This window comes from Orcinus orca, chromosome 2, assembly GCF_937001465.1.
Source record: "Orcinus orca chromosome 2, mOrcOrc1.1, whole genome shotgun sequence".
Lineage (NCBI taxonomy): Eukaryota > Metazoa > Chordata > Mammalia > Artiodactyla > Delphinidae > Orcinus > Orcinus orca.
The window spans coordinates 147,089,717-147,115,076 of record NC_064560.1 but is presented as its reverse complement, the minus strand read 5'-3'; the positions used below and the strand labels follow the sequence as shown (position 1 = coordinate 147,115,076).

The 25,360-nt window shown below is 36.3% G+C and overlaps 2 protein-coding genes across 8 annotated transcripts in view; one reads left to right on the top strand and one right to left on the bottom strand.

The window, feature by feature from the left end:
* The window catches only part of MIS18BP1 (MIS18 binding protein 1), a 60,757-nt gene extending 51,647 nt beyond the window's left edge, over positions 1-9,110 (top strand). For both annotated transcript variants that reach the window (XM_033428442.2, XM_049706885.1), the window contains 3 exons: positions 2,448-2,535; positions 7,633-7,687; positions 7,873-9,110. In XM_033428442.2, the coding sequence (XP_033284333.1) occupies positions 2,448-2,535; positions 7,633-7,687; positions 7,873-7,976 (247 nt within the window). In that variant the 3' untranslated portion in view covers positions 7,977-9,110. The remainder of the gene's footprint in view (positions 1-2,447; positions 2,536-7,632; positions 7,688-7,872) is intronic.
* A 2,094-nt stretch (positions 9,111-11,204) lies between these two features.
* The window catches only part of FANCM (FA complementation group M), a 54,191-nt gene continuing 40,035 nt past the window's right edge, over positions 11,205-25,360 (bottom strand). For 4 of the 6 annotated variants that reach the window (XM_033428437.2, XM_033428438.2, XM_049706882.1 and 1 more), the window contains 7 exons: positions 24,556-24,675; positions 23,668-23,824; positions 20,913-21,019; positions 18,342-18,905; positions 14,434-14,809; positions 12,537-12,828; positions 11,205-11,463 (listed from right to left, as the gene is read on the bottom strand). In XM_033428437.2, the coding sequence (XP_033284328.2) occupies positions 11,325-11,463; positions 12,537-12,828; positions 14,434-14,809; positions 18,342-18,905; positions 20,913-21,019; positions 23,668-23,824; positions 24,556-24,675 (1,755 nt within the window). In that variant the 3' untranslated portion in view covers positions 11,205-11,324. The remainder of the gene's footprint in view (positions 11,464-12,536; positions 12,829-14,433; positions 14,810-18,341; positions 18,906-20,912; positions 21,020-23,667; positions 23,825-24,555; positions 24,676-25,360) is intronic. The other 2 variants (XM_033428439.2, XM_012533081.3) reach the window with 2 other exon arrangements.

The window sequence follows — 25,360 nt, the reverse complement described above, 5'->3', positions numbered from 1 at the left end:
GTCTTACTTGGAGAAATGTCTATTTAGGTCTTGGGCCCATTTTTCGATTGGGTTGTTTGTTTTTTTGTGGTTGAGTTGTATGAGCTGTTTGTATATTTTGGAAATTAAGCCCTTGTTGGTCACATCATTTGCAAATATTTTCTCCCAGTCTGTAGGCTGTCTTTTCGTTTTGTTTATGGTTCTCTTTGCTCTACAAAAGCTTGTAAGTTTGATTAAGTCCCATTTATTTATTTTTGGCCTTTATTTCTGTTGTTTTGGGAGACTGATCTAAGAAAACATTGGTATCATTTATGTCAGAATGTTTTTGCCTATGTTCTCTTCTAGGAGTTTTATGGTGTCATGTCTTATATTTAAGAGTTTAAGCCATATCGAGTTTACTTTTGTGTATGGTGTGAGGGTGTGTTCTAACTTCATTGATTTACATGTAGCTGTCCAACTTTCTCAACACCACTTGCTGAAGAGACTTTTTTCCATTGTATATTCTTGCCTCCTTTGTTGAAGATTAGTTGACCAGAGGTGTGTGGGTTTATTTCTGGGAAGCATATAATTTTGGACACAGTTTTTGGTAAGCACTTTGGCCAAATTATTAGCTTTAAAATAGTCATCCCTTTGGCCCTTGAATTTTATTTCTGAGGAAATATGAGGTTTGGGCAAGTATGTATGCACATTTGTATGAACAGAGATGTTCACCACAAAACAATACTGAAAATTTGGAAATGACCTAAATGTCCAACAGTAAGGAAAGTCAAGAAATGAGGATTTGTTGGACTTCCCTGGTGGCGCAGTGGTTAAGAATCTGCCTGCCAATGCAGGGGACACGGGTTCGAACCCTGACCCGGGAAGATCCCACATGCCATGGAGCAACTAAGCCTGTGTGCCACAACTACTGAGCCCATGCTCTAGAGCCCGCGAGCCGCAACTACTAAAGCCTGCGCGCCTACAGCCCCTGCTCCACAACAGGAGAAGCCACCGCAATGAGAAGCCCGTGCACCCCAACAAAAAGTACCCCGCTCACCACAACTAGAGAAAGCCCACATGCAGCAACGAAGACCCAACGCAGCCAAAAATAAAAAAATAAATTTTAAAAATAAAGAAATTAGGATTTGTCCATATAATAGAATAATATATAACAATTCAAAATGATGCCTTCAAGAATTTTTAATGACATAATGTTCAGTGGATAATTTTTAAAAGCTAAGAAATAAAATTACATACAGTATGATCCCAGTTTACATAACATGTATTCATAAGAGAAAGGAAATTTCTTGACCAAAAATATCACCAGCCATTATCTCTATATTGTAGAATTACACTGATACAGGTTGTCACGTTATTTTTTTATATGTATCACTTTTACAATTAAGGAAAATGGCTTTTTTTTTCTTATAGAGCATATGGTGGGCTCATTTATATCAAGAATATATTTCCTAAAACTTCTTTATTTTTAAAATATGAGTTTCCTAGACCTCTTCAATCTCTTGACTTCACCAACTCTAGCAGTTAGTTTCCTTCTCATAACAATATTAAGTAACAAAACAGTTTTTTTTATTAATCCCCAAGTCTCTGGTTTGTTCAGGACAACAGACCCATGAGATGCTGATCCTGAACCACTGGCTAGGCTTATTCACCTGCTATGCAGCAGAGTTTGTGGTTCACATTAATATCTTAATATGTCACACATTTACACATTTCTACACGTCATACCTTTAAGGTTGCTCCCAAATAGTCATAAAGGAAAGGATAGTCAATCATATAGGATCTTGAAGCCAAAAGAGAGAATTAGAATTGGTGTTCAGCTGCATTTACTGTCATAAGTAATTGTTGGGGAAATTGAGAACGACATTACATGTGGCTTCAGTTTTCATCTGTAAATTATGAGTCAAGCTTATTTGCAAAGAATGAGAAGGGAGAGAGGTAAGGTAAAAAGAAATGAAAAAAAATTCTTAGTTGGTATGGGGGATATAAGAAAGATGTAACTATGTAGAAATAAAAGGCTTACGAGCTGAACTGAAGACTAAACACAGTTGGAAGCCATAAATTAATTGAGGGCTTTCATCACCAGTCTTATCCTTAAAATGATCAACTTTTAAAATTCAATCTGGAGAGGGAAGGAAGACATGAATAAGAGAAAGGAGTGAAAGGTATAACAAAAGTGAATCAAGGGACAAGAAGTCTCTGTGAGTTTTAGAAAAGACAGGCAGCAAGATAGAGATTGGAAAGAGCACAAATGGGACAAAAGACAATGGGTAAACCATCATTTCCCAAAACAGTCTTAGATTGAAGCATTTTGTCTATTTCCATTGGTACATGATTGCCTTTTTAAAAATGGAAAAGAAAATGTACTTTTAAAATATTGAAACATTTTAAATTCATTTTGTCAGTTGCTGTTCAACCTGTGGATAAAAGTATGGTAGTTAATGTTGACCTGTTATTTTATATTTAAACAGGGCTGACTGTGATAAATATGTTTTTCGTATGCAAAAAACCCATAAAAGTAAAGGTGGCACTGTCTGGGGCAATATCAAGAAAAAAACAGTAAGTATTTTTATTCACCATTCATTTATTCAACATATACCTATTGAACAACTATAATATATGGCAAATTATTGTAGTTATGTTATATAACAGTTCCTGCCTTCAAGTTGCTTACAGCCTAATACAAGTAAATTATGAGGCTATGAGTGAGGTAAGTACCTAAGTGCTGTAGGATTATGGATGGCAGCTCATAGACTGAAGCATTTGAGCAAGGTGAGAATTTTCATTTGAGGAGTCTGGCAGGGTGGAAAGAACACATATAGGTTAGAGACATTTCACACAAAACAAAAGCATATCTATTCAATGATTGGGGAATAATCCACACTAATTGAGTTGTGATTGTCATACAATAAGAAATTTCATTAAATCCTCTGCAGGTTCAAAATGGTTTCAAATTTTTTCAGATTCAGCTACTTGATTTTATGTGTGTGTGTGTATGTCAATAACAGAAAAAATTTTAACTCAAAATCTAATTACAGAAAAAATTTTAACTCAAAATTGCCTTACAGTGATCTGTATCCCTTTGAGAAAAGATTAGGAGAATCCTCTTGAATTAATTTTTAAATTTTTAATTTCTGATTTTAATCTGAATAATTTATATCCAGATAAAACTATAAGTATTCTGGAAAAGCTAATTCACCTCAAATTTCCTCAAAGTAAATAGCCATTCTTAGAGAATGATAATTTCTGGATGGAGGTAAAATGGGAGACTACCTTATTCCCTGAGGGTATATTCCTTCTGACCAGGTTATGGCCATCTTTCTTCCTCACCCACACTGAAATATTTATATTGCACACCTGCTAGAGTATAGTTCCTCTCAGAGAGTCTCTAAACTTAACATTAGGATTACCTAATCAGACGTAATCTTTGTAGGCTTTATTTGTCCACAGGAAATGGTAGATACCTCTGGGAACCTTGGTTTAAAATCAGTCTGGAGACTAAATTCTTCAAAAGAAACCTCTACTCCATAATTGAAGGTGTGGGCAGACGCCCTCTCAGTGTTTCTCAGATTTTCTTTTTCCAGTCCATTCCTTACAAGAATGAAATTTTGGTTTTATTTGTAGCCAGTGAGTGTGTGAGGATAGAAAGAACAAAGGATTTAGTATTAAAACTTCTGATTTCAAGGTCTGACTCCATACCAGCTTTATGACAAGGCAAGCTACTTGAGCTTTCTAATCTCATTTTATTCATATGTGGTATGAAGTGGGGATCATGATGATATTGTATCATTTAGGATCTCTGTTGCCTTATTGATTTTCTGTCTCAAAGATATGTCTATTGATGTGAGTGAGGTGTTAAAGTCTCTTACTATTATTGTATTCCCATCAGTTTCTCTCTTTATATCTGTTAGTATTTGTTTTATGTCTCTGGGTACTTCTCTGTTGGGTGCATATATATTGACAAGTGTAATATCCTCTTCTTGTATTGATCATTTTATCATTTTATAGTGTCCTTCTTTATCTTTGTTTTAAAGTCTGTTTTGTCTGATAATGAGTATTGCGGCCTCTGCTTTCTTCTCATTCCCGTTTCCATGAAATATCTTTTTCCATCCCCTCACTTTCAATCTGTGTGTGTTCTTTGCCCTAAAGTGGGTCTCTTTGTAGGCAGCATATTGTAGGTTCTTGTTTTTTTATCCGATCTGCCACTCGGTGTCTTTTTATTGGAACATTTAGTGCATTGACATTTAAGGTAATTATTGATAGATATGAATTTATTGGTGTTTAAACCTTGTTTTTCCATTGATTTTATATTTCTTCTTTGTCCCTTTTTCATTTTCCTTTTGCAGTTTGATGGTTTTCTTTATCCTTGTGTTCTTTTTGGGTTTTGTGCATCTATTGTATGTTTTTGATTTGTGGTTACTCTGTTTTTCAAGTATGTTAACCCCTTCCTATATCTACTTGCTTTAGACTGGTAGTCATATAGGCTCAAACACATTCTAGAAAAAAAAATGTACATTTTCTTACTCTCCTCCCCCACATTTTTATTATTTTGATGTCTTCTTTTACATCTTCATGTTAATCCTTTTGCTGTTCATTGTGGTTATCATCACTTTCACAGAAATTTTTTGATTTTTTTTTTTTTTTAGTCTGTGTCCTGGCTTATTTAATTGATTTACTTTCCAATTGTGATTTTCTCTTTCCTATGGATTCTTGCTTCTTTTCTATTTAGAGAGGACCTTTTAGGATAGGTCTTCCTTTAGGATAGGTGTACTCTTAGTTTTTGCTTGTCTGAGCAATTCTTTCTCTCTCCTTCTATTCTAAATGATAATCTTGCTGGGTAGAGTATCCTAGGTTGCAGGGTTTTCCCTTTCAGGACTTTATATCCTGCCATTCCCTTCTGGCCTGCAATGTTTATGTAGAGAAATCAGCTGATTGCCTTATGAGGGTTTCCTTATAATTAAATCTTTGTTTTTCTCTTGCTGCCTTTAGAATCCTCTAACTTTTGCCATTTTAATTATGATATGTCTGTTTGGGTTCATCTTGTTTGGGACCCTCTGTGCTTCCTGTACCTGGATATCTGTTTCCTTCTTTAGGTTTGGGAAGTTTTCAACCATAATTTCTTCAGATACATTTCAATATCCTTTTTTCTTTCTTCTCCTTCTGGGATCTCTGTTATGTGTAGATTGGCATGCTTTATATTATCCTATAGGTCTCTTCTGTTGGTTTCATTTTTCTTTTCATTTGGCTCTCTGCTGTTCTAATTGGGTGATTTCTCTTATTCTTTCAGATCACTTCTTTGTTCCTCTGCATTATTCATTCTGTTATTCATTGCCTTTAGCTCAGCTTTCATCTCGGCAAATAAGTTTTCCAATTCTTCTTAGTTCCTCTTTATAGTTTCTAGTTTCTTTTTATAGTAATCTTCATTTCTATCAATAGCCCTTCTTAATTCCTTCAGTATTTTCATTATTTCCTTTCTGAAGTCAGTGTCTATTAGACTGAAGAGGTCTGTTTTGTTCTTTCAGGAGAATTCTCTTGATCTTTTAATTGGGAGTGGTTCCACTACTTCTTCATTTTACTTTTATTTCTCTGACTCTGTGAGCTTAGGAGAAATAATTATTTACTATGGCCTTGAAGGGCTGTTTTTATGTGGGAGCATCCCTTTGTAGCCTGCATAAGTCTAATATTTTTGGTGCATGGGCTGTTTCTAGTAGGGATGCCTGCTGCATTTTCCTTCAGTGTGTGCTGGCCGGGGTCCTTTTCATAGGGGGTATGACTCGTGTGGTGACTAGAGCCTGCACTGGATATTGAGCAGGGTCTCTTCTTTGCTCTCTGGTTGTCACAGCCCTGTTGGGGGCAGCATCTGCTCCCCAGTTATTGGAATAGAAGCCCCTAGATACGTTTCTGAGCTGCAGTGTGAGGTAGGTGAAACTGGAGCTCTCCCACTGAGAGAAGAGCCACTGAGTATTCCATTGCTCGAGCTGTCCACTGGGGGGTACGCTCTGTGTGTCACCTGTGCAAGCCCACAAAGTACACTGTCACTGGCACTGCCCTTGGCCCCGCCTCCACCGTGGGAATGCAGGTAGTCGGCTGTGGTGTCCCTCAGACACTGTGTTCACAAAGCCGCCAGCGCAGATCCACTAAAGTTAGGTACCAGGACCACAGCAGTCACATACCTGGACCCACCATGAGCTATGGAAGCAGCCCAGACCCCAGCCCTGCCTCTGCGTGCAGTCACACACAAAGCCTACAGCTGCGAGGCTAGTCCCATCTCAGCCACAGGAGCACCCATTGTCCTGCTCCCAGAGCCCAAGAAAGAGGATGCTATGTCAGGCCCCGCCCCTCTCTTCCTTCATGCATCCCACCCCTTAACAACAGTGATTTGCTTCTGTGGCGGCCTGGGCTTCTTCCACATACACCCTCGGTTGAGGCCCTATAACTACTCTCCAGCCCCTTCAGGCTGTATCCGTTTAGCCAACCCCCGTACTCTCCCCAGGTGTGTCCTCTGAAGCCCAACCCGGTCATCCCATTGCTCCCTCCCCCCCCCTACACACACACACACACACACACACACACACACACACACACACACACACACACACACACACACACACACACACACACACACACACACACACACACACACACACACACACACACACACACACACACACACACACACACACACACACACACACACACACACACACACACACACACACACACACACACACACGGCGACCATCTCAGGCTGGGGATTGCAGTGAGGTAGCACAGATCCTCTGTGCTAGTCTCTGTTCTGCCTGCCACCAGCTGGCTTCTGTGCTCTCTTCCAAGCCTATGAAGCTCCCTTTCTGTCCCAGCTGATCTTCCCACCAGTTAAGGAGTTTCCCAGGGTGCGGGAACGTTTCCCCTTTCCAGCTCCCTCCCAGTGCCGCAGGTCTCATCCCAATTCCTTTATTTTTTCTTTCATCCTACTGGGTTATATGGAGATATTTCTTGCACTTCTGGGTGTCTGATACCTTTTGTCAGTGTTCAGTAAGCTATCCTGAGAAAATGCTCCCCATGTAGATGTATTTTTGATGTATTTTTGGGAAGAGGTGAGTTTCATGTCCTTCTATTCTCCCATCTTGGTTCCTCCTCTTGATCATGATGATACTGGTTTATCTCATTGAATGATTTTTGAGGGCTAAATGTTGTAATAGTGTTTTGACTCATTTCACAGGAAAAAATACATTTCCATGGCAATCTATGAACACGAGTTTGTATATCTAAAGTTTCTTTCAATAATACTTATCCTTAGTACAGTGGGTATACTCTGTCATATTTTCTTTTCTGTTCTATTCATTTTCATTTTTTAAAGATAGTCATGGCCAGTAGTTTAAAAAGCACTGATGTATATATAAGCATGCATTATATACTTAAAACTTGCCATATAAATTATTATTTTAGCCAAGAATTTAAAGTACAGAGAATTCAAATTTTGCTAGTGTAATGGAATAAGTACTCAGTAGATTTTGGCAACTTTCAGAGGCTATCCTTTAACCACTGTAGCATTAGTTTGTAATGTTTTATTGGGGTAAAGCATGCTGAATTTTGTCTACATATGAAGCAGGCTTCAGAGGAGGCATCACTTAGCTAATATGAACTCTCTTGTAGATTGAAAGTGATTTTTCAACTCCACCATCAAGAAGAAAAACCCCATTTAACAAAGGTAATATACTTACATCTTTCTTTTGTAGCTCTGTTCTATTTATAGGGTAGTCTCTTTATTAACATAGTATTAAAATTAATTGCTCACAAGTGGGCAGATCTACCAATTGGTTTCCTATTATTTTCAATTTCATTGAAATTGTTTTTAGAAATATATTAATCTTTTTATTAAACTTCTCTTTACAGAATTAGCAGAAAACTCTGGTATTGGAAAACTTTTCACTAATGCTATGGAGTCTTTAGAGGAAGAAGAGAAAGATTCTTATTTTTCGAACTCTGATTCTGCATAGTAAAAATGAGAATACTTCCAGGATGTTTATCAAGAAGCAGACAGTGTATCTGTATCTTCATTTGAAGGATGTATTTTTTTTTTTATAATGTAGCTTCATATGAAATTGCAGACTCTTTTTCATAGGTTTCATGTGTTATATATAGATGTCTCTCATAAGCATCTTAGTCTGTTTACTTTAAGAAAATCATGTTCCATACAGATTTTTTTCAGAAGCATTCAAGAAAATGTTGCTATCCTTAAGGGGAGAGGTGGGGGAGAATTAAAAAATAGATTGTATTGGTAGCTACTGAGTTCATGAAAACTTTAGGTTACCAGTTGTCACCACTTGGTATAAAAGCCAGAGTTGATCTAATGTTTCAGTTATCAGTACATGTTGTTTAAACCATTTGACAAGCTTTCTCCTGATTGTTTTTCTTAAAACTTGTGATTGGCATATTCATGAAACCTATGTAAATTTAATTTATTGCTTTTTCAGTATTTTTATTAGGTAGAATAAGAGAACAGATTTTGTTGTATTCTTAAGCAGACATGGCGTAAATTTGGTCTCAGTATTTAAAAGACTGGATTAGACAAACATTCAGGTTATAGCTCTTTTACTGTAAGGAGTCAAGTTACTATGTCATGTCATAGTAAACACTGTTTTCCTTTCAGACAGCTTCTTTAGAAATAAACTTCTTTTAGCATATTATGCCATTATGCTTTAAAATTTGACATAGGGCTTCCCTGGTGGCGCGGTGGTTGAGAATCTGCCTGCTAATGCAGGGGACACGGGTTCGAGCCTTGGTCTGGGAGGATCCCACATGCCGCGGAACGACTGGGCGCGTGAGCCACGGGTACTGAGCCTGCGTGTCTGGAGCCTGTGCTCCGCAGCAGGGGGGGCCGCGATAGTGAGAGGCCCGCGCACTGTGATGAAGAGTGGCCCCCACTTGCCACAAACTAGAGAAAGCCCTCACACAGAAACGAAGACCCAACACAGCAAAAATAAATTAATTAATTAATAAACTCGTACCCCCAACATCTTCTTTTAAAAAAAAATTTGACAGAATTTTTTTCCCTCTGGTTTTAGTACGTATTTACCCACTCTTTCTCTCCAGGTAGGTTGTTCAAATAAAGTAAATTTGCTTTTATAATATTCATGTTTTGGTTGGTTTTTCTAATTACTGGATCATAGAAAAAATGCATTTTGTTTGTTAATGGTTCAGTTCATTTCCTTGAAAAATACCAGAACTGTTAGAAAAAGTATACTTTCTTGTTTCTTAAGAATTTAGTCAGTAATAATCAGCAGCTAAAGAACTACAGGATTTGTAGAAACACAAGATTTAAGAAGAATAGTGCAAGCAAACAGATCACTCTCCTTTAAACTACCATGATAGTTTCTGCCACAGAGATTTTTGATAGATGAAGGATGAAACAAATGAAAGGGTTATTTTAGAGTAGCTCTAAAAAATTCTGTTGTAGAACTCTAAGTTGCCAATATTTGGTGTAATACCATGCTGCTTGATGTTAGTGGATAGTGTTTTAAGAATTAAAAGGTATTCACAACATTGTAAATCAACTATACTCCAATAAAATTTTTTTAAAAAATTAGAAGGTAGTTAAATTCTGTAATACGAAACAAAAAGATAATTTTTGAAATAGCATATACTTGACACAAACCACAACGTACCCCCACTCCCCATATTCCATGTGTCCTATCAAAACTATTGTATCCCACCTTCCAGGTACCTGGTTATTCCCGTTTCTTTCCATTGGGTCATTAGATAAACTAGTAAGGTTTAAGGTAACCTCCAAAGGAGACTTAAAAGTGGAAAAGAAAGATTTGAAGGGCTCAAAGACGGTAAGACGGATCAATAAACGATAGGGTCGATAGTTAAGTGCAACCTGTGAGGAGTATAGAAAGAGGCCGTTGCAGCTTAAATATGGATAGAGGTCTCTACACAGCAAGCATAAATAAATGAAATCCTCTAGGTTATGTCCCTCAAACCATATCAATTTATGAACTATTTTGTCTGTTGGGTGAACACACAGAATCTGAAGACATTGGTGTCTGCATGAGATGTGCTGCAAGGAGGTCATCAGTCCAGGGCACTATGAGGTTGTTGAGGGACTGCATGCTTCTGGTGTGCAGCCAGGGCACAGAGCACCAGATGTCCCTACCCAATGCACCACTGATACCATGTAACAGGAGTGAGTAGCAGCAAAAAAAACAGCACACTGGAACCAGAAAAAGAAGTCCCTTTCCTCCTTCTACTTGACAAAGCTTAAATCATGCTCACTAGGGAGAAATGCTCAAAAAGTCCAGTCCATTATAATGGAGTGAGATACTGAAGGATGAATTTGAACCTGAGAGAGAACAAATTGAGAACTGCACATGAGCCAATAATTTATAGAACTTCTTTTCTTTCTGGCTTTGACAAAATTATTAAACAGCAGAAATAAGAGATTAACTGCTTTAGTAGAATTCAGAATTTATACTATCCCAAAGGAGCTAAGTTCACAATCAGAGCAACTTTTTTAGTGAAAGAAAACTATCTAGTTCCTGGGTTCTTGTTCTAGATTTCCCAGTCTAAACTTGAGTAAGTCACTTGTTTCTGGGCCTCACGTTTATCATCTGATAAGAAAGGAACGAGAAAAGCAATTTGAATTAGATCAGCTTTGAAGTCCATGCCAAGTCTAAGTGAAACCCTCTGCTGTGAGGTTGGTTCAACTACCCAACAATTAGTAGCATAACAGACACACTGTTATGGGTCACGATGAAAGTCCACATTCCATAGCTCATCTATACTGAAATTTTCCAACTCCAAGATATCACTTCTTTGAATATGGTACTTCAACCAAAAAAAGTAGTATAGATCAGAGTTCATGCTACTAGGATTAGACTATTAACTAGGATTCAGTTAAATTTTCTACTTTCCTAGTTACTGGGGCATTATCTCACAATACACCTACCACCCACATCTATTCAATATAGTTGATATATGAGAAAAATTGTTTATGACCATTAAGCTGGCAGCAGACACATCAACCTATAATGCTAACAAATGACAATGATAGCACTATAATCATTGGGAAAATTCTAAAATATATCTTTCACTCTAGCTTTTACTTAATAGTACCTTCAATAAGCTTTTTGTTCAATAAAAAAGTTTTATTATCTAACCAAAATGATTATTAAACATCAGATTTTTTTAAATCATTTATATGTTCTATATAAATAAAAATGTACCAGTGTAAAATAACAGATATGGAAATATATTTTAAACTGATAATCACAAACCACAGCAATGATTATTGAAGTGCATTTAGTATTGTGAGGGTTCTTTGATAACCCACCTGAGCAGTCTGATCATGCATCAGATTTAAAACTACCTTTGTTAAGATCATTTGGCAACATTTGCATGTCAAATATATAGTGAATATATCTATAGATCTCCTCAGCTTTTTGATGAGTTACTTGTGCATACATGGAGATTTCCTGAGGTGAGCTGAAAAATAAACAAAAATATTATACTAAAACTTCTGACTTATAAAATTCAATATTCTTGCTTAAAGAATACCAAACATAAAATCCTTTAAGAAAATCATTTTTTCCCATTTTTACATTCAGTTGATTATGTCTTAGCATTAGTTTAAATAAAACAAAAGCCTATTCCCTATATTTAAAATCATTTATAATAATAATTTCAACATCTTATTTGAGCCTTTAGTTTAACCTATTTTCTAAAGCCTTCGTTTGATTTTCAAGCAATAAAATCATTAGAGCCTACTAAAATTTTCAACTTGAACATTTTTCTAGTTACAGAACTAACCAGCCCAGAAATGTGAGACTGCAAGATCAAATCAAGTGCTGTCTGTCTCCCCACAGGGCTCTAAGCTACTCAAAGACAATGCCTACGTTTTTTTTTTTCCTTCCATCAATGTCCTCAGCTTAGTGCAGTGACTGATACATGTTGACAAGCAAAGTCTTTACTGAATGAAAGAATCTAACAGGCACTATACCTCTTTATTTTTAAAAATATTAAAATTCCTATGGGGGCTTCCCTGGTGGTGCAGTGGTTGAGAGTCCACCTGCCGATGCAGGGGACACGGGTTCGTGCCCCAGTCCGGGAAGATCCCACATGCCGCGGAGCAACTAAGCCCGTGTGCCACGACTATTAAGCCTGCGCGTCCGGAGCCTGTGCTCCGCAACAGGAGAGGCCACAACAGTGAGAGGCCCGCGTACCGCAAAAAAAAAAAAAAAAAAAAAAAATTCCTATGAAATGCCTTCAAGGATGATTTTAAAGTAACCATTTAAAAATATTAAATCAGGGACTTCCCTGGTGGTGCAGTGAATAGGACTCCGTGCTCCCATGCAGGGGGCCCGGGTTCGATCCCTGGTCAGGGAACTAGATCCCACATGCATGCCACAACTAAGAGTTCACGTGCCACAACTAAGGAGCCCACATGCTGCAACTAAGGAGCCCGTGTGCTGCAACTAAGGAGCCCGTGTGCTGCAACTAAGGAGCCCACCTGCCATAACTAAGACCCTGCGCAACCAAATAAATATTAAAACACATACCTATTTGTCATCTTTTTCACAGATGAAAACTGGTGACACATATTCAGTGCAGCTATATAACTTATATTGGGAATACTGAGATAAAATTGAAGTGCCTCACATTTATTACTGTTCACCACTGTTGAAACATGAATACCAACATTCTTTCTTTGTTCCACTAAAGACAATTCCTTTAGCAAATCTGCAGTTTCTTCTTGGCAGGAACTGAAAAGAATTCGGATTCCAGCACCAGTTAAGGTAGTCAGCAGGCTGTCATAGCTCTTTGTTCTCCTAAACATCCTGGATGTGTCTCCTAAATATTTTACATTTAGGAAAATGCAAACCTTAGTAAGTTACATTAAGTAGGACCATTAATACTATATATTATTAAAATCCCAAGATCTACATCATTAAGCAAACTAGTGCCACATTATGCTAATGAGAAACCCTACCACTGAAAATTTCAAGTGATCCTCAAATAGAAAATAAGGAGAACGGTCTTTATGAGTGTCTTAAACTGGAATCTACAGAAGAAGGTGAGTAGGCAGGGGAGAGTTTATATTCCTAGATAATTCATTCCTAAAGGCCAAGACCATATTACTTATCTCTAAAATTCATAATGGTAGCATTGCCGAAGGGTTCATTAAGTATTACTTCTAACCGATATAAAATTATCATGTATTTATTCCAAGAGTACCTCAATACCCTGCATACCCATTATAACTTTAACTCCTGCCTATTAATTTACTTCCCTACTTTTCCCATTCATTTTCTTTCCATGTTCCACCTACATCCTTTTTTTGGCATTCTTCCTTAAGCCAAAAAAAAGATGTTTTTCCGTAACTTTTGCCATATTACTTTCCTTTTTATTCCAAATCTATTTCCTTTATAAAGGGTATGTTAGTAAAGAGTAACTTATAGAATTTTAACGCTAGAAAGACCCAAAAGATCACTTAATCTAAAGCCCTCACTTGTCAAATTAAAAAAGAAAAAAAAATTTGGGTTACTGAAAGACAGAATGACTTATCCAAGGTCACATGGTTCAGTAGTGACAGTGGCGATGAAAAGTACGTTGCTCAAATTGAACCAGTGTTTTATGTAAACTACATTATTTTCTTTTACATAATGACTGTATAATCCTTGAATTCTTCCATAGCGGCTTTCAGCTGTATGATTTCACTTAATCCTCATAACACCCCGGGATGAGTAGGAAAAGTATATTATTAACTCCTCAGAGGGAGTGATTTGTCAATGCAGTATCACATAGCTATAGAGACACCAGAACTCAGTGCATCTTCTGATCCCATATCCTATGATCTTTTCACTATTCTCAGGGCTCCCCATTACAATTAAACATTACCCATAAAAATGCCCTAACTGAAGCTCCAAGCCTGCATTTTTTAATATATCCTAAGCATCCATTTTAGTGACCCATTGAGAACTCAACATATTCAAAGTTAAACCTCTCTTTGTCCCTCAAATCTGCTGTTTCTCTGATATTCATAATTTCAATGAACAGCACCACTACCTAACTGCCCAGTAATCAAGAGACTGTTCAGCTCAATAGTAATTCTTGATTGCTCCCACTTACTCCTGCTACCTCCTGATTTCACTTCCCTCCTGATTCCTCCTTTCCCCCACTGCTGCCTTATTTAGGGCCCCTCACCCTTTCTGCGGCTCCCAGAAAAAGACTTATGATTGGTTCACTTGCCTTCAATTTCTCACCCTTCAATTCTCACAAGCTGCATTTAAACACAATGACTAATGAAAAACATTATGGCATTATGTAAATATGAAATGACATTCATGAGTCAGGTATTTAAATTTTAAGAGCTTCCCACATCCTGACAGTAGGATAATGAACCAAATAATAGGTTCCTTTACAGCCTTATAAACAAAACCATTTAAAAATACAAACCTGTTTTTTCTCTGTCCTTTTCCACAATCACACATATTCTTTCAAACATGCTCTGTAGGTACTGGATCTGTTCAATGAGCTTGTTCTTATTGGTACTATTTAACATCTCAGATTGAGACCTCCTTTCCACCACCATGCGGTTACTCACAATATAATCACAACCATTAAGAGGACAAACCTCTACCTGTAAGCCATGAACTGCTCTTAGGGAAGAAATTACTTCTGAACCAGAAGTGATTTCACGACTGTCTACAAGAATACAAGTTCTTTGGCCTTCCTGTGGAAGTCTAAGAGAAGCATGTGTGCCAGCCAAGCGTGGTCGTGAGTTGGAACAGTATGCCACTGAAGTGCCAGAATCCTCCAGAGCACTAGTATCCTGAAAAGCAGAAAACATCAATCACGATCAGTTATATATATGTTAGCGCCATAAACTTCTAACTCCTAGGCTGATTTTTCTTATTGATACTTTTTTTTCTTCCTTCAACATCAGCAAAGTGACTATGTAGATGAAGGACCAAGCTACCACTTAACACCTTGTAGGATGGCTAGAATTTTTAAAAAAGGAAAATGTGTTGATGAGAATGTGAAAAACCTGGAATGTACATTGCTGGTGGGAATGAAAAATGGTGAGGCCACTGTGGGGAGAGTTCTCAAAATTAAAGAATTACCATATGGCCCAGGAATTCTACTCCTAGGTAACATACCCATAATAATTGAAACCAGAGACTCAGATACTTGTATGCCAATGTTGATTAACTTTGGAAAATCCTCAGCCATTGCTTGTTCAACTATATCTTCTACTTGCTCTCTTTTCTCCTTAATTCCAATTACATGTATCTTAGGCTACTGCTTACATTCCCACAGCTCCTGGATGCTCCATTCTGTTTTTTCACTCTTTCTTTATATTTCTGATTGGGTAATTTTATTGACCTAGCTTTAAGTTTGTTGGTTCTTTCCATGGCTGCATTGAGTCTACTGATGGGCCTATTGCAGACATTCTTCATCTCTTTTACCATGTTTTCCATTTCTAGCATTTCCACTTTATTGTTCTTTATATATTCCATTTCTTGGATGATATTCCCTTTCTGTTCATGCATGTTTGTTTGACTTTTCCACTAGTGCCTTTAACATGTTAATCATGGTTATTCTAAATTCCCTGTCTGATAGTTCCAATGTCTGGGTCATATCTGAGTCTGGTTCTTGAGAATGTGTTTTTTTCTTCCTTCTATGTATCTTGTAACTTTTGGTTGAAAGCCAAACATCTTGTCTAGGAGAGTAGTGATTGAAGTAAATATGAGCTCTACCAAAGTACAGAAATAGCTTTGGACCCATGACAAAACATCACAAAGTCCTTTCAAACTGAGCTGAGGTCTGGGCTCGTTTGCCAGGTGATTTTTCTAAATATTCTAACTTTTCTTTGTAAACCTGTGCCTCAGAGTTTTTCTCCCCATACTCTTGTCTCTCTCTCAGCAGTAGATTGCTTTTATTTCTCACTTACTGCTTGCTAGCCTGGTTGGAGGGAGTGCTAGGAGTGTGGGGACAGGCGGGGGGAGGGGGGTTTCTATTGTCCTGGTTCAGCCTGTCTTGGGCAGGAATTGTGTCCCTGGATCTCAGAGGTGGGAACTTCTCAATGATCCTCCCCCTCTCCCTGCCCCCAGTGGTTAGAGATCTCTAATGCTCTGGGCCCAAGATGTTTTCCTGCCCCTTTCTCAGATGTAGAGCATTTCTCTCTTATTCCTTTCCTCCATCTGCAAAGGGTCTTCACCTAAGCCCTGGAGGCTGTAGGGTTTGCTGTTCTTCCCCCAGTAGTTTAATGCTTTTTGTTCCATAGGGGAAATAGGGGAGAAGGAACTAGATGGGGTTTGGTGCCTTTTCCAAAGTAGCTTCTGGTCACTTCCCCAAGGCCTGCAATGGGAAGGAGGTTTTCTCTGATTCTCAATCTTTCTTGTGACCATCTGATGACTCTCTGGAAAAGAGCCCACGAGTGGTTGTGAATTACCCTTCTCTCTGCAACTCCCAGGGGTTCTAAACGCTCATGCTATCCCGTTGCCTTTTGCAATTCATTAATGTTTTAGCTGAATTCTTCTTGCCAGATTATACAGTGCCCAGTGACTGTCCCAAATCAGCAAGTCTCTCCTTGGAGGCACTTGTCTCCTTAGATATCAGGCTAATTGGCTGTCCTGCAACCTCAGATCCAAATAAACTTATGATTTTGTAGATTATCTGGTTTTTTGGCTGTTGTTACAAGGATGGGAGCAATGCTCTTTCCAGCTTTCTGTATTCTAAGCTAAAGAGGAAGTCCTAATCACTCAATAATCTTTAAAATATATTTAATATTCAATTTTTTAAGAAAAGGAATAAATGTCATGAAGGAAGAAATGAACACTAAAGAACCAAAAGAAAATATTGGAACTATTTCGTCATCTTGGAGTACAAAATGGCTTTTTTTTTTTTTTTTTTTTTTGCTGTACGCGGGCCTCTCACTGCTCTGGCCTCTCCCGTTGCAGAACACAGGCTCCGGACGCGCAGGCTCAGCGGCCATGGCTCACGGGCCCAGCTGCTCCGCAGTATGTGAGATCCTCCCGGACCGGGGCACGAACCCGCGTCCCCTGCATCGGCAGGTGGACTCTCAACCACTGCGCCACCAGGGAAGCCCCAAAATGGCTTTTTAAACATGACACTGATGTCAGAAACTATAAAGAAAAAAATTGGAACTGTATAAAAAAGTTAAATTTTCCTGTGGCAAAACCCACTATTAAACAAAACAAAGGCAAATGACAAACAAGGAATACTGTCTGCAATACACATGACAAAATAAGTATTAACATTTTTAGTATCTAACAGTTTTTGACAGGATATTTAGTCTATTTTCTGTCTTCTCAAATTTATCTCAAATTCCTTCCCCTCCTAATCTGAAGAAGAATCATACTATATGTATAGTATTAGATAGTAGAGGAAAAGTTAAAACACATTTCTGTTAAAACTCTATCCTTTTTCACAGTCCTCAAAATATTACTAGCCTATATCTATTTTTTTTAGTTACAGCGTGGCAAAGTAGAAATGTAGAGAGTGCTTACTGGTTTTGAAAGTACTGTGCAAGTATTACCTACCCTGACCCTTGGGATTACTATCTTTCTAATATAGCTGAGAATACCGAGGCTCAGGGAAATTAAGTACTTTGCTCTTCTCCAATCTATTTATAAGACTTAATCTAGTCAATTTTATCTAATTATGCCTTCCAGAAATAACTTTGTGCAAAAAAGGCCTGGAGATAATTTACAACTAGAAATGCCAATTTGAGGGCCATTGTGCGGACACTGGAGCATGTTGCTAAGGTGGAATGGGCTGAAATACCTGGAATAAAAGAGAAATCTAAGTCTAGGTCTAGGGATTCCTATTACTATGACTTTAACCCCTATTTTAGCAAACCTACTGCAACTATGAACTCTTAAAAACTGAAAATGATTTTAGGGATTACTTCATCAATAGTAACCATTCTGGAAGGAAAGAAATTCAAAGGAAGGAAATCAGCTGGTACCCCTAAACTCCTCACCCCAATAAGTAGATGAGAGTTACATACCAGAAGCCTTCAGAGGGGGAAAGAAAAAATCTGGAGAAACTAGTTCTGAGCTTTAATTTCTGTTAATTTTACCTTGTAGGAAGCCCATTTCCTATATCCTTTTTATAAAATTAGCAGGTTTCCTTACAGAAAACTATTAACATATTTTAAAAATAAGCATCCTACAAATCAGCTATAAAATTTAGTGTGCTGGTTTCTTGTCTGAAGAATTTTATCACTTGCTAATTTTTCTTTGACCTAGTTATTTAACACAAAAGAAAGAAAAACAAACCAAAGAAAACGTTTTGGTAAACATACGAAGGCTTTTTTTCTCTAATCTGATTCATACCTTCAACTGAATTGGAAATTTTCTACAGTCTTTCTGTGAATCAACAGTAGTGAATGATGATGAGGTAGGTTCAATTTTAGTACGGCTCTGAGGTTTGAAGTCTGAGACATCGGAAACTGTAACCTTTAAATTAAGCGGTGTCTGTTGTCTCTGGTTTGGCGACTGATTAACAACTGGATTAGAGTGGTCCCTGGACTGCAATGAAGACCCAGAAGGCACTAAATTCAAACAGTGGTTTTGTTGTTCACTCTTGGTAACTGCACTTGGATTAATCACAGTGCTGGATTCCTGTTTATCATTTACATCGTTTTCCTCCTCACTTGAATCATCTGGTAAAATAATTCTGCATAATTTTTTTTTTGAAGATGCACAGTTTTGTCTCATCTTCATTTGTTTTAGCTTTACTGCACGTCTGGTTTTATATTTTTTACTCCTACTTGCAAAGCAATCTTCAGTTATTAGGTTAAAATCAACACAGACTTCTTCACTTGATTGGCTTTTGCAAGACTCCTCTTCATCAACACAAAAACTGTCTTCTAAATAGGTTTCATCTTGCTCAGGAATCTACAATACAAATACAAAATAAGAATATTATAAATTTCATAAAATCAGCATGTTTTAACATATTCTTTTAAGTTCATGGTATCTTTCTGAATATTTATTTCACTTACTTTATTAAGTCAGTCACTTGCTCACTAACATATATTGAGCATATTCTTTTTTTCTTCCAGTTTTATTGAGATATAATTGACATACAACACTGTACAACACTTATACAGTGTTGTATGTGTACAGCATAATGTACAGCATTACATTAGTACATAGTGTGTACAGCATAATGATTTGACTTATTACATCATGAAATAAGTTTAGTGAACATCCATCATCTCATACAGATACAAAATTAAAGAAATAGAAAAAAAAAGGTTTTCTTTGTGGTGAGGGCTCTTAGGATTTACTCTCTTGACAATTTTCATATTTAACCTACAGCAGTGTTAATTATGTTTATCATGTTGTACATCACATCCCGAGTACTTATTTATCTTATAACTGGAAGTTTGTACATTTTGACTACCATCATCCAATTCTCCTTCCCCCTACACCACTCCCCTACCTCTGGTAACCATAAATTTGGTCTCTTTTTGTATGAGTTAGTTTGTTTGTTTTTGAAGTATAATTAACCTACAATACAATGTTAGTTCCTGTTACATAACATACATTTCAAAATGATCACCAGGATAAGTCTAGTTACAATGTGTACAAAGATATTACATAATTATTGACTATATTCCCCACACTGTACATTTTATACCTATGACATTTATTTTGCAACTGGAAGTTTGTACCTCTTAATCTCCCTCACCTATTTCTCTCCTCCCCCAACTCCCCACTGGCAACCACCTGTTTGTTCTCTGTGTCTATGATTGTTTCTTTTTTATGTTGGTTCATTTGTTTTTCAGATTCCACATGTAAGTGAAATCATACAGTATTTGTCTTTCTCTGTCTGACTTCTTTCACTTAGTGTAATGTCCTCTAGGTCCATCCATGTTGTCACAAATGGCAAAATTTCATTCTTTTCTATGGCTGAGTAATATTCCATTATATATATATACCACATCTTCTTTCTGATTATATTCTTTATGGAAGAACATGAGGAGTTTGGGAATAAAAAAAGAATGATTTACCCTCTAGAAATTTACAGTCTAGTGCAAGTAGCCAGAAAAATAAACAGTAATTTATAAACAATGTGATAAATGCTATATAATAAACACAATGAAAGTACAGAGATAAGAATGACCATATTTCCAAGGTGAATATGGCAATTTATAAACAAATAAGGCTAATATGAAATTGTTATCCATAAATGAAAAATAATCTATGGTTTTTAGGATATACCATTTTTATGAAAAACTTAATTTTCAAGAGAAATATGACAACATAGAAGAATTAAAATTTTAACTAGTAGATGATAAAGTTCTATTCACTTCCTTTAAGTATTCTCCTAATTGGAAAACAACTTAAGAGTATATTCTAGGGCTTCCCTGGTGGCGCGGTGGTTGAGAATCCGCCTGCCAATGCAGGGGACATGGGTTCGAGCCCTGGTCCAGGAAGATCCCACATGCCGCAGAGCAACTAAGCCCATGTGCCACAACTACTGAGCCCACGAGCCACAACTCCTGAGGCCCATGAGCCTAGAGCCCGTGCTCCACAACAAGAGAAGCCACCACAATGAGAAGCCAGCGCACCGCAACAAAGAGTAGCCCCCGCTCGCCACAACTAGAGAAAGCCCACATGCAGCAATGAAGACCCAATGCAGCCAAAAAATAAATTTAAAAAAAATTTTAAAAAGTATATTCTAATTAGCTCAAGTTAACAAAAGGATAATTTGATCAAATTAGGACTAAAAGGGATTTTGAGAATTCATTTAGCCCACCTTCCTTACTCAGGGTAGAAATTATTGCAAATAGTTCTGATGGTCCAATTTTAGAAACAAAATGAAAGCTTCATTAACAGGGATATATTTCAACACCACCACCAGGAAATTCTCCACTATATTTCTATAGTTCATACCTGTGAGAAAATGTTTATGTTGTTATGTTTCTTATGGACCATTTTGTACCGATTGTTCATCAGTGGACTTCGCACAGATTTCATGTAAATAGCTCTCATTTCAGAATCTGTGTAGAGATAAAAAAAAATTTCAAATAGCAAAATTATTTAAATGAAAACTAACAAAGTGTTTAACTTTGACCTATCCCAAATTCACATGATTCAAAACTTGTGGAACTATTTTACACAAAAGATATTTAATATATATTGAAACATGTCTAAAAATAATTATTCAAAAATGCAAAGTTAGGAGTTTTGCCTTTGACAGACCATCTAGTTGGGTGATCATGGACAATTTATTTAAGCTCTCTGCCTTAGCTATCTCTCTTCTCTGATAACGAAGATTAGGAGAGTGCCTTTTCATGAGAAATAAATGTACACAAAGACCTTAGAACTGTATCTGATTTATAGAAAGCATTCTATAAAACTAAAACATAAAAAATCCAGGCAAAAAAAACCTATACTTAAAAACATCAAAAGCCACAACCAATAGTAAGTATGTTTCAAAATTTTCAGTCAAGCAAAAACTAGGAAACACAGGTTTTAATTTATGCCTATCTTTTTTTTTTAAGGTTGTAATCAGAAATCAACTTTAATTTTTGTCTCTCATTTCCCCTTACATTTGGAGTGATTAAATTAATTAACAGGTTATTTTGAGGGATAACATTGCTAATTTAATGACTATCATTCTTGGGACAAGATGTATAAGCTTTTCTTTGAATAATATTTCCCTTATCTCCATTCCATAGCTAGCTTCAACTATTAGATATTCTCCTGACTTAACTACCCACTTCTTACTCATGATAAATCCCTACAAAATTTAGTGAGATCTTTATTTCCAGTTTACTGTTTAAAAGGACTCAGTCAAGGAGCTTTCAGAGATATTTTTTCGTTTGTTTTATAGATTTTTTTTTTGGTATAATGCATATACAATAAAATTCATCCTCTTTAGGGTATAGTTCTGAGTCTTGACAAATGCATAGTTATGGCAACCACTATTCTATTTGCTGTTGCTATAGTTTTACCTTTTCCAGAATGTCATATAAATCAAAGTATATAGTATGTAACCTTTTGAATATGGCTTTTTCCACAAAGCATAATTCATGTGAGATTCATAGGCCTATCAATTTTTAAAGTTATATAGCAAAGAGTACCTAAGAAATGAGGCTTAAAAAAAAAAAAAGGTAATGTGGATTTTGAGATTTTCTTAAAAAAAAAAAAACTTTGAAATCCTACGTTTCAAACATACTGTTTCTAAATGGAGTTTCAGATCTCCCTACTCTCCATCCCAACTGCTCCACCTTCAACCTTCCCAATTGCAGCAACTAAAGTCCTTCCTGCTGCTCAAGCCCACTGACTCCCTCTTTTTCTCTCTAATCCATCAGAAAATCCCATCAGCTGTACATAGCCAGAATCCAATCTTTCTCACCCTCACACTGCCCCCACCTTGGTAGAAGCCACTAACATTCCTTGATTAGATTACTGCGATGGCCTCCTAAATGGTCTCTTTTTCCACCTTTGCTCCCAAATAGACTGTTCTCAACACAGAAGCTAGAGCTATACTACTTAATATGAGCTGGCTGCTCATTCATTACTCTCTGATCTCACTTGCAACTACTTCCCTTCTCATTCATTCAATTCCAGTCACAATGCTATTCCCTTGAACAAGCCAGGCACACTCCTGCTTCAGGGCCTTCACATTGGTTGTCATCTTTGCATCAACATTCTCCCACCAGATTATACAATACTACAGACCTGCAAAAGAAACCTTATTCTGCAAATCATATCAGTATCGGCGACATGGTACCGATAATTTTGTATTTAAAGCCTTTTTTCTTTAAAGTCACGGACCTTGGGAAACTTTGCTGTTTCAAATCATATCAGGCACTGCAGGAGCAGAATAATGGCAAGATTTGTGAAGGATAAGAATACAGAAGAGCCCACCACAATCTTTCCCATTTCTATTAAAGCCAATCTGAATCATCTGCTCTTAATATATTGTATAGAAGACCTGCTCAAGCATTGTTTGGGGAGACTGTTTTCTAAAAGTAGATCTCCCTTACCTTAGCAAATTTAATAAATTTAGCTTTGTGTCTCAGCTGGTTTTAAATTTAGCTTTGTGTCACACTGCTGGATTCCTCATCTCCTTCTAGTCTTTGATTAAATGTCACCTTCTCAATGTGGGCTACCCCTAATTACCTTACTTAAATTTGCAGCTTATCTGTTAATACCCCTAACTTCTGCCACTCCAAATCTTCATCTTACTCAACTCTTTCTGTTTTTCTGTAAAGTTTTCATCTTACACTAAATAATTTAGTTATTATGTATATTGCTTGTCTTCTTCCATTCAAATGTAAGCTTCATAAGGGAAGGGGGTTTTGTCCATTTCGCTCACAGATGCAGCTTTCTCAAGAACCTTATATAGTACTGGGCACATAGTAGGCACTAAATACTTGTTTAAATGAACATCTGACATTGAGCCAACTAGGTCATTCTGGAGAGACATAAGCAAATTAGCAGAAGCCTATAAACAATCAACTCTCACATAGAGCAAATATTAACAGAATTTGAATGAAAATGACCAAGTATTTTACACACGACAAATTTAATTCCCTTTAAAGTCAAAGTTCTTTGGAAACTGACTAGAATATTTAAGTATAACCACATTAAAGGCATTGAAAATCAAAAGAAAAAGAAGCATCATTATATCACTTACCATTTATAGCCTGTGACAGTTGAGTCTCATCATTTAAAAAGTCAAGTAATGAGGAATCCTGTTCATTTTCTGACTCATCATTTTCATCTGATGAAACACATTCTGCATCTTCTTGGGAAAGTTCTGCTTCATCATCTAAAAACTTCCTAGCTACAAGCTAAGATAAATGAGAAAAAAGGAAGATGCCTTTAAGAAAATCATTTTATTTCTTCAAATAATTGGAAACAGTTCTGGAAAATGGATTTCTTGCCAGTGCTTTTAAGATCAAAAATAATAAAAACAGAAAACTGCAAGAAGAAATAATAAAGTAGTATACCTATTTAAAATTTCTTCTTTTAATTCTGCTATGAATAAAATCAAGTACAAGTCAGCATGTCAGCTTGCTGAATGTTTCTTAATAAGCATAAAGTCTCCTGAGTCTTTCAGCTAATTAACTTTTTCCAGGAAAAATACAGTACCACAGAAAGACTGATCAGACAAAAAGGTGCTGAGAATTCTTTTCCAAGAATGTGAATATTGGATAGAGATAAGAAAAACAATATAATTATTACAAAAGCAAATATTCTAAAACTCAGATTTGTCTCTATATTTTCTTCAATTTGAATATTAAATCCTCAATACACTAAAGTTTCTTCATTTAGTCATTCAAAATAACACAACACTGCAAGATAATTTCAAAACACAAAGAGAAACTAAAATACCACACCTTAAGATTTTAATTCCAATACAAAAAGTAAAATTCGTGTCAAAATATTTTTTAATTTTGGGATTTTTTACTATAAGAAATTATAGAGAAAAATCTACTTCTGTGTAAAATCTACTGTTCTTTACTAATTAAAAAAATATATAGTATATTTATATAAAAATAAGAAACGGAAAAAAGTTTACCTTTAGGTGACTCAGTCTCTTTTGGACTTTGATGCCTCTTTTATTATGATCCTTGAAGTCTGCTGACTGTGGATCTCGTTTGCTAAAATTCTCACTCTCATCGCTAGATGATAAATCTAACTAAAATTCAATAAAATTCTTAAATGAGAAAATATAATTGGAGTGTTGTATCTTAATGTGTTTCTCAAGGGTTATTGCTTCTGTTTTCATTTTTCCTTTTTAAATAGTTGACCTAACATTTTCTTGTTAGAAAAATAAAATGCTCTTACAACTCAGAGCCATGTTATAAATACACAATACTTAAGAATTTAAGTTAGGTAATTCTAAGTACTAAAATAATAAATTAGGTAATATAAGTAATACGAGTATAGTATTCATTTAATTTTGTATGAAATCGAATGTATCCGATGCAAACTTGTGTTTTTAGTTTAACTCTTTCCTTTAGAAGACCCTGAAGGGCTTCACAAAAAAAAAATTAAGTCTGTAAATACAGCTATCAAAATTAGTCCAAACATACATGAGTCCTTTCAAACTAAGAAACCAATATAACAACAAATTTTGACTATGAAACCTACTATAATATCTCTTACAGAATAATATAAAACCAATCAAAAGAATCAAAAGAAATTTATCAAAATAATTTCAATTAACAGGAATAATTTTAGGTTAAAGTAGATTGAGCATCAGCATTATCAATATTTTAATTCACTTCTAGTAAGTCAATCAGACATTCTAGTTCAAGTAGCAAGTTAAAGCAATTTTTCTAATGAAGTTTTATATGCGTATACAAAGTTAATAGGGACTG